The 9,616-nt window shown below is 53.2% G+C and overlaps 1 protein-coding gene across 3 annotated transcripts in view; it reads right to left on the bottom strand.

Moving 5' to 3' along the window:
* Nucleotides 1–9,616, bottom strand: part of USHBP1 (USH1 protein network component harmonin binding protein 1) — a 14,630-nt gene that overhangs the window by 1,913 nt on the left and 3,101 nt on the right. For all 3 annotated transcript variants that reach the window (XM_025368014.1, XM_025368013.1, XM_025368012.1), the window contains 8 exons: nucleotides 7,055–7,180; nucleotides 6,753–6,889; nucleotides 6,446–6,586; nucleotides 5,376–5,549; nucleotides 3,973–4,222; nucleotides 2,914–3,135; nucleotides 977–1,083; nucleotides 665–787 (listed from right to left, as the gene is read on the bottom strand). In XM_025368014.1, coding sequence (XP_025223799.1) covers nucleotides 665–787; nucleotides 977–1,083; nucleotides 2,914–3,135; nucleotides 3,973–4,222; nucleotides 5,376–5,549; nucleotides 6,446–6,586; nucleotides 6,753–6,889; nucleotides 7,055–7,180 — 1,280 coding nt within the window. The remainder of the gene's footprint in view (nucleotides 1–664; nucleotides 788–976; nucleotides 1,084–2,913; nucleotides 3,136–3,972; nucleotides 4,223–5,375; nucleotides 5,550–6,445; nucleotides 6,587–6,752; nucleotides 6,890–7,054; nucleotides 7,181–9,616) is intronic.

Raw genomic sequence — 9,616 nt, forward strand, 5'->3', positions numbered from 1 at the left:
GGAGTGCAGTGGCCGGATCTCAGCTCACTGCAAGCTCCGCCTCCCGGGTTCCCGCCATTCTCCTGCCTCAGCCTCCCGAGTAGCTGGGACTACAGGCGCCGCCACCGCGCCCGGCTAGTTTTTTTGTATTGTTTTAGTAGAGACGGGGTTTCACCGTGTTAGCCAGGATGGTCTCGATCTCCTGACCTCGTGATCCGCCCATCTCGGCCTCCCAAAGTGCTGGGATTACAGGCTTGAGCCACCGCGCCCGGCCCTGTTGTTTCTTTTTTTGAGACAGAGTCTCGCTCCGTCACTCAAGCTGGAGTGCAGTGGTGTGATCTCTGCTCACCACAACCTCCAACTCCTGGGTTTAAGCAATTCTCCTTTCTTCCAAGTAGCTGGAATTACAGGCACGTGCCAAGATGCCCAGCTAATTTTTGTACTTTTAGTAGAGATGGGGTTTCACCACGTTGGCCAGGCTGGTCTCAAACTCCTGACCTCAGGTGATCTGCCGGCCTCAGCCTCCCAACATGGGATTACAGGTATGAGCCACCGTGCCTGGCCTTTATTGCCTGTTTTGGGGCAGCGGGGAAGACTAAGGCCCAGAGAGAGCCAGGGATACTTCTGAGATCCTGGTGGGGGATGGTGCCAGGGGGATTGGAGGGATGCAGAACAGGGGTCCCACCTGTGGGCTTTGCATAAATCCCTGTTCAGCTCGGCACTCTGAGACCGTCTGGCTCGCCCCTTCTGAGCCACCCGTTCCAGCTCCCTGCGCAGAGACTGCAGCTGCTCCCGCAGGTCCAGCGTCCTGTTGCGAAGGGGAAGAGGGGGGCTCACAGCCCTAGCCCATCCTATTTCCCACGTCTCCTCCTACCCACCTGCCCACAGTATTGTCATGTAAACACACCTGTACACAGGGGTACACCTTAGCTTCTGCTGTAGACAACCCCCCCCGGGGGCTGTCACATAGGCTGCCCATCCCCACCCAGCCACACACCTGGTGAGCGATGCTGCCAGTTCCTGGGCTAACTTCTCTGGGTCCCAGGCCCTGCCCACCTGGCCACCATCAATGCCACTGGTGCCACCAGGGACAGCAGGAAGGCCCTAAGGGAGAGAGAAGACAAGAAAGTGACATTAACCTGGGCCAAGTCCATGCATGGCCCTCACTGGACATTGAAGCTGCCCAGACAGTGGCAGCTGCTGTGCTCTCAGAGACCCCCGTCTGGTTCCATACCCCAATAAGAGCGAAATTACACTCTGATAAGGGAAATATCTTATTTAATTTAAAAAAAAAAATTTTTTTTTTTGAGACAGAGTCTCACTCTGCCACCCAGGCTGGGGTACAGTGGCACAATCTTGGCTGACAGCAACTTCTGCCTCCCAGGTTCAAGTGATTCTCCTGCCTCAGCCTTCCAAGTAGTTGGCATTACAGACATACGCCACCAGACCTGGCTACTGTTTGTATTTTTAGTAGAGACGGGGTTTCACTATGTTGGCCAGGCTGGTCTCGAACCTCATCTCTAAAAATAAAATTTAGGGGCCAGGTATGGTAGCTCACGCCTGTAATCCCAGAACTTTGGGAGGCCGAGACGGGTGGATCACTTGAAGTCAGGAGTTCAAGACCAGCCTGGCCAACATGGTGAAACTCTGTCTCTACTAAATATACAAAAATTAGCTTGGCATGGTGGCAGACCCCTGTAATCCCAGCTACTCAGGAGGCTAAGACAGGAGAATCGCTTGAACTTGGGAGGCGGAAGTTGCAGTGAGCCGAGATTGTGCCACTGCACTCCAGCCTGGGCAACAGAGCGACACTCCGTCTCTAAATAAATAAATAAATAAATGCAGTGAGCTAAGACTGCACTATCGCACTCCAGCCTGGGCGACAAGAGCAAAACTCTATCTCAAAAAATAAATAAATAAAAAAGAGAGATGAGGTCTCGCTCTGTGGCCCAGGCTGGAGTGAAATGACATAATTGTGGCTCGCTGAAGCCTCCAACTCCTGGGTTCAAGTGATTCTCCCACCTCAGCCTCCCCAGTAGCTGGGACCACCCTGCCTGGGTAACCTGATAAGGGAAATAAATAACAGGAAACCTCATCTGAAGTCACTCCAGGAGGGCTTCCTTGAGGAGGTGATGTCTAAGCTGAGATCTACAGGAGGTCGAGGACTTTATGACACAAAGAGGGAAGCTCCTGGCAGGGACACAGAATGTACAAAGGCTTGGAGGTGGGAGAGATGATTCAAAGAGCTGCGTTAAGGACAGGCGCAGCGACTCATGCCTGTAATCTCAGCACTTTGGGAGGCAGAGGCAGGGGAAACATTTGAGGCCAGGAGTTCGAGACCAGCCTGGCCAACATGGTGAAACTGCATCTCTACAAAACATACAAAAATTAGCTAGATGTGGTGGTGTGTGTCTGTAATCCCAGCTACTCAGCAGGCTGAGACAGGAGAATCGCTTGAACCTGGGAGGCATAGGTTGCGGTGAGCAGAGATGGCAACATTGCACTCCAGCCTGGGCAACAAGAGCAAACCTCCGTCTCAAAAAAAAAAAAAAAAAAAAGGGCCGGGCGCGGTGGCTCAAGCCTGTAATCCCAGCACTTTGGGAGGCCGAGACGGGCGGATCATGAGGTCAGGAGATCGGGACCATCCTGGCTAACACGGTGAAACCCCATCTCTACTAAAAAGATACAAAAAATTAGCCGGACGAGGTGGCGGGCGTCTGTAGTCCCAGCTACTCGGGAGGCTGAGGCAGGAGAATGGCGTGAACCCGGGAGGCGGAGCTTGCAGTGAGCTGAGATCCGGCCACTGCACTCCAGCCTGGGTGACAGAGGGAGACTCCGTCTCAAAAAAAAAAAAAAAGAGGGTCTGTGATTGACAAGGGCTGTGTTCTCATTAGTAAGCTGCTACCCCTACCAGGTTCAGGCAGGGCGGCTCACCTGATACCACTCTTCCTCGTCCCCGCTGCTGCCACCTCCGCTGCTATGTCCGCCACTGCTGTTTGCCCCACCAGTCCGGAGCTCCGCCCGTTCCCACCGCAGCTGCTCCAGCAGGAGCACGTGAGCTGGACCCAGGGCTCGGAGGGCAGCCTCCCGCAGCTCTAGGCCCCGCTTCTCACGACGCACCAGCTGCAGCCGAAGCATCAGGTCTGTCAGGGCCTCCTGCGGGACCAAGGAGAGGGGAGAGAATTTCTCTCTGAGAAACTGAGGCCCCAAGAGGCACCCACTGAGGCCTATTCAGACAAAAACTGTGACCTCTGGCTGGGCACGGTGGCTCATGCCTGTAATCCCAGCACTTTGGGAGGCCGAAGTGGGTAGATGACCTGAGGTCAGGAGTTCGAGACCAGCCTGGCCAACATGGCGAAACCCCGTCTCCACAGAAAATACAAAAAATAGCCGGGTGTGGTGGTGCACAACTGTAATCTCAGCTACTCAGGAGGCTGAGGCAGGAGAATCACTTGAACCTGGTGGGGGCAGAGGCTGCAGTGAGCCGAGATAGCGCCACAGCACTCCAGCCTGGGTGAGAGCAAGACTCTGTCTCAAAAAAAAAAAAAAAAAAAAAAAAAACCTAGGACCTTCACCATGTTCTTGTGAGGTGGAAATATCTTCCTCCCATAAAAACCACAGCTGTAGAAATGGCATTTCCTAGAGGGCAAGTAGCTTACATAGGTCATAGAGCAGTTCTGTCAAAGCTTCTGGAGTTTCTCCAGTTTCAGAACCTCAAGGTTTTCATGCCAAGCTACAAACCCAAGACTGTGTTCTTTGCTCCCATCTCTTCCCGTACGAAGGGCATTTTGGAGAGCCAGATTTGTAGTCTATTGAGAAACTGAACCCCAGAAGACAAACTCCTATTAATCCCTCAAAACCCCAGTTCCAATTCTCCTTCTCAATGCCTGCACCCAGCCCAGGAGAATTCTCCTTTGCTCCTTGATCCCCCAACCTCAGTAAAGGATTTTGTCCCACCAAGAAAAACTGACAGTGACCACAGCCCATTTGTACCCTTGTGGCCACCAGGTCCTGCTGAATTTGTGTCTTCTCCAGTCGGGGAAGAGCTGGGCCAGACTGGGTCCCCAGGATGGCCTGCACCATGGCGTCTGCACGGGGCACAGTAGGCATGGGTGCCAAGGTGGGGCCAGGCTCTGAGAGAATCTTCACTAGAGAACGGCGCTCCTGGAGACGCTGGACATAGCTTCGGAGCTGGAAAGCCACTTCCTGTGGTGTGGGCTTATCCACACTGCTGCCCTCAGGGCTACAGAAAACAGAAGAGGTGCCTATGTTAACACCGGCAGGCATAGGTGGGTTAACTTCATGCCAATCCTGGTAGGGTCCATCATCTTCCATCTCACTGGCCACGATGGAGTCTTTGCCATCTGTGGTGGCCCCTGTCACACCAACATACCCCACTAGGCACCATCTTCCATCAAGACCACATTTTGGTCAGGTGTGGTGATGCACGCCTGTAACCCCAGCACTTTGGGAGGCTGAGGCGGGAGGATTGCTTGAAGCCAGAAGTTTGAGAGCAGCATAGGCAACAGAGTGAGAATCCGTCTTTATAAAAAAATTAGCTGGGGCTGGGCACGGTGCCTCACGCCTGTAATCCCAGCACTTTGGGAGGCAGAGGCAAGTGGATCACCTGAGGTCAGGAGTTCGAGACCAGCCTGACCAATATGGAGAAACCCCATCTCTACTGAAAATTCAAAATTAGCCAGGCATGATAGTGGGAGCCTGTAATCCCACCTACTCGGGAGGCTGAGGCAGGAGAATCGCTTGAACCTGGGAGGCAGAGGTTGCAGTGAGCCGAGATCAGACTATTGGACTCCAGCCTGGGTAACAAGAGTGAAAATTCGTCTCAAAACAAAACAAAAACCAGGGTCTCACTCTGTCACCCAAACTGGAGTGTAGTGGTGCAATCTCAGCTCACTGCAGCCTCCACCTCCCAGACTCAAGGCTTCCTCCCACCTCAGCCTCCCAAGTAGCTGGGACTACATGGGCACACCTGGCTAATTTATTTGTAGTTTTGGTAGAAAAGGACTTTTGCCATGTTACAAGGGCTGGTCTTGAACTACTGAGCTCAAGCGATCTGCCTGCCTTGGCCTCCTAAAGTGCTGGGATTATAGGCGTGAGCCACTGTGCCCGGCTGTGGGTGCCAGTTTTAACCAGTAGGCATCATTATCCATCTTCACGCCAACTGCAATATCTGTCAACCACCATGCTAACTTTGTCAAGTAGCAACGGGCCAACTGCAGTTGAGCCTCATGTCAACCAACTACAGTGTGCTCCATACCGACCTTGCTGGACACAGCCACACCAAGCCCCCAAACATGGTGAGCTCTGGGAGCCCCATTCCCCAGTCAAGACCCCACTCCTCAACCAGGCCAGTTCCCAGGGTTCCAGGGAGGTACCTTGGCTGTGGATTCTGCCGTGCCCCTGCATCCATGGTGGCCTCCTCTTGTGCCAGCAGCCTCCATGCTTCCTCTTCAGCTGCTTGCAGGTCACCCGTGGGGGCTTTGTCTCCTGCTTCTGAGTTGGCCTCCCGCAGAGCAAGAAGAACCCTGTATGCCTCTTCACAGTGCTCACTGTGGGACATTGGTTCTGAGTGCTTCAGGACACTCAGCTTGGCTGGGTGCAATGGCCCTCACCTGTAGTCCTAGCACTTTGGGAGGCTGAGGCGGGAGGATTACCTGAGATCAGGAGTTCGAGACCAGCCTGACCAACATGGTGAAACCCCGTCTCTACTAAAAATACAAAGATTAGCAAGGTGTGGTGGTACGCACCTGTAGTTCCAGCTACTCAGGAGGCTGAGGCAGGAGAATCGCTTGAACCAGGGAGGTGGAGGTTGCAGTGAGCCAACAGGGCACCACTGCACTCCAGCCTGGGTGACAGAGCTAGACTCTGTCTCAAAAAAAAAAGAAAGAGAGAAAAAAAAAAATGCTTAGCTACATCTCGCTCTATAGGTGCCAGTCCCCACTTGCTCCTGAACTCCTCTTCTCCCCACTGTCCTCAACTCTGGAAGCATGTAGACTCCCTTACCAACCCTGAACTAAAATTGCCTTAAGTTAATTTCTGGGCCGGGCAAGGTGGCTCACACCTGTAATCCCAGCCCTTTGGGAGGCCGAGTCGGGCGGATCACGACGTCAGGAGTTCGAGACTAGCCTGGCCCATATGGTGAAACCAATCTCTACTAAAAATACAAAAATTAGCTGGGTATAGTGGCATACACTTGCAATCCCAGCTACTCAGGAGGCTGAGACATGAGTGTCATTTGAACCCAGGAGGCAGAGGTTGCAGTGAGCTGAGATCTCGCCACTGCATTCCAGCCTGGGTGACACAGCAAGACTCTGTCCCCCAAAAAAAAAAAATTAATTTCTGAAGTGGGGAAGGTGCTCTCCAGTGAGGGTTCTGTGGATTGGGGCCATCCTCAGAAAGCCCATTCCCTCCCCAGCTGGTGACATCACTGGCAGGGTGCACTGACCTGTACTGCAAGGCCAGATGCAATGCTGTGGCCTCAGCCTCCCGCTGGCCTAGCTGCATGCTGAGGCCCTCACAGTGGCCCTTGTATCCCTGGAGCACAGCCGATAGCAGACGGTTAAAGCATTTGAGCTTCTCAATGCTCCTGTCCCCGAAGGTGGGGAAGAGGGAAAGTCAGAGGCCTTCTAAGGCAGTCAGGCCTCAATTTCCACCCTTACCCTCCCTCCTGTTGCAGCTTCAGACTCCAGGCCTTCTAACTCAGCTGGAGGAGGTGCCTGTGCCCTTATGAGCTCAGCATTTGAGTCTCTTACCCCCGGAGTTGCTCCATCTGGGCTTCCATGATGTGCATCTCAGGACTGAGGGGCTGGGTGGGAAGAGACCCAAGGATCTGGGTGCTGGAATGGCTGCGGAGGCGCCGAAGCAGGGGGTGAGCCAGGGAGAAGGAGTCCTGCCAAGAACAGGTGATGTAATTGACCCCAATTGTCACCAAGAGCCTGGGATGGTAGGCATTTTGCAACCCCAGAAGCTGTTGGATCCCATGACAAAGATTTGAATCTCATCCCCCTGAAGACTAAGGACATCAAGACCATGGGATTGAACTTCTCACACTCACCTGAGTCTCCCAGGGTTCCCTGTCTGCCTCAGAGCTGCTAGAACCACTGCCTGAGCCACCTGCTTGGCTGTGGGAAAGACGTGGGAAGGGCTGCAGCCTCAAGAGGGAATTCTGCAACTCCTGAACCTGGGAAGGATGAGGGGGGATGTCAGGCCTAGGGGCTGAAACCAACCACCAGCCTTCCCTCCCCAAGGCCTGTTCTTGGGGAAGTGGCAAGAACCCTAGCTGGAAGGCAGGAGGCTTGGATACTTAGCCTGACAAAAATCTCACTATCTGACCTTGGGAATGTTTGCCAGCTGCTGAGGATTTTATTTTTCCCAGCAGAAAAATGGGCCCCACTCTGGAGGAAAATGAATCCCTGGACTGGGCTCCCATAGCCCCAAATTTTCCTACCAGCCTGAGATGAGGGCTTCCCTCTCAATACTTCATTCAGCCACATGACTTTTCTATTTTTATTTTTATTTTTGAGATGGAGTCTTGCTGTGTCACCCAGGATGGAATGCAGTGGCACAGTCTCAGCTCACTGCAACCTCTGCCTCCTGGGTTCAAGTGATTCTCCTGCCTCAGCCTCCTGAGTAGCTGGGATTATGGGCATCTGCCATCATGCCTGACAAATTTTTGTATTTTCAGTAGAGATGGGGTTTCACCATGTTGACCTGGCTGGTCTTGAATTCCTGACCTCAAGTGATCTTCCTGACTTAGCCTCCCAAAGTGCTGGGATTACAGGCATGAGCCACTGCACCCGGCAGCCACATGGCTTTAAATGCCACCTACATGCTAAGGATGCTCAAGTGTCTCCCTCTTGCCCTGCCGTCTCCCCTGAGCCCTGGACTCAGACATACAGCTGCTCCCTTGAGGACCCCACATGGATGTCTCATGGGCACTTGAGCTTATCAAGGGCTAAAGAGATCTGGTGACCACCAGCCAAACCTGCCTACCCTGTAGCTCCTCCATCTCTCCCTTCTAGTGCTTCAGGTCCCAAAGCCTGAAGTTCTCTCTAGCCTTCATGCTCACACCTGTCAGTTCCATCTTCCACATCATCCAGAATCCGTCCGCATCTCTCCGCCTCCACAACCTCCACCATCCTGCGTGTCTGGACCAGTGAAGTCACCTCCTGGCTCTCCAAGAGTCCACCCTCACCCTCTCAGACTGTTCCTACCTCTGCCACCAGAGGGCGCCTCTGAACACCTGCGTCGAGCACGGCCTCCTCTGCTCAGAACCCTACGGGGCTCTCACCTTAATCAGAGCAAAGCCCAAGTGAAGTGCCTCCTTGCAGCCCACGAGGCCCTGCGCCATCTGCAATTGTCCTCCCTCTGTTCTGGCTCCCCACACTCTCCCTGTTGCGCCCTGTGTTCCAGCCACACTGGCGTCCTTCGGGTTCCTTGAACAGGCCAGTCATGCTGCCACCCCAGGGCCTGATCTCACCACCCTCAGTTTTCTTTCTTTTTCTTTTCTTTTTTTTTTGAGAGTTTTCCTCTGTCGCTCAGGCTGGAGTGCAATGGCGGGATCTCGGCTCACTGCAACTTCCGCTTCCTGAGTTCAAGCAATTCTCCTGCCTCAGCCTCCCGAGTAGCTGGGACTGGGACTACCAGTGCGTGCCAGCATGCCCGACTAAATTTTTTTGTATTTTTAGTAGAGATGGGGTTTCACCGTGTTAGCCAGCATGGTCTCGATCTGCTGACCTTGTGATCTGCCCACCTCGGCCTCCCAAAGTGTTGGGATTACAGGCGTGAGCCACCGTGCCTGGCTTTTTTTTTTTTTTTTTTTTTTTGAGACAGTCTCTCTCCATCACCCAGGCTGGAGTGCAGTGGTGCGATCTCGGCTCACTGCAAGCTCTGCCTCCTAGGATCAGGCGATTCTTGTGCCTTAGCCTCCCTGGTAGCTGCAGAATTGTGTCAAGCAATTCTCCTGCCTCAGCCTCCTGAGTAGCTGGGATTACAGGCACGTGCCACCACACCTGGCTAATTTTTGTATTTTTAGTAAAGACAGGGTTTCACCATGTTGGTCAGGCTGGTCTCTAACTCCTGGCCTCAAGGGATCCACCCACCTTGGCCTCCCACAGTGCTGGTGTAGATTACAGGCATGAGCCACGGCACCCAGCCAACCTGGCTGATTTTTTTTTTTTTTTTTTTTTTTTTTTTTGGAGACAGAGTCTCACTCTGTTCCCCAGACTGGAGTACATTGATGTGATCTCAGCTCACTGCCACCTCCATCACCCGGGTTCAAGTGATTCTCCTGCCTCAGCCTCCTGAGTAGCTGGAATTACAGGCATATGCCACCACACCTGGCTTTTTTTTATTTATTTATTTTTATTTTTAGTAGAGATGGGGTTTCACCATATTGGCCAAGCTGGTCTTGAACTCCTGACTTTGTGATATGCCCACCTCAGCCTCCCAAAGTGCTGGGATTACAGGTGTGAGCCACCGTGCCTGGCCAACCTGGCTGATTTTTATCTTTTATTTTTTGCAGAGGTAGGGGTCTTGCTGTGTTGCCCAGGCTGGTCTTGAACTCCTGGCCTCAAAGGATCCTCCTGCCTCCATCTCCCAAAGTGCTGGGATTATA

The sequence above is a fragment of the Theropithecus gelada genome, chromosome 19, assembly GCF_003255815.1.
Source record: "Theropithecus gelada isolate Dixy chromosome 19, Tgel_1.0, whole genome shotgun sequence".
NCBI lineage: Eukaryota > Metazoa > Chordata > Mammalia > Primates > Cercopithecidae > Theropithecus > Theropithecus gelada.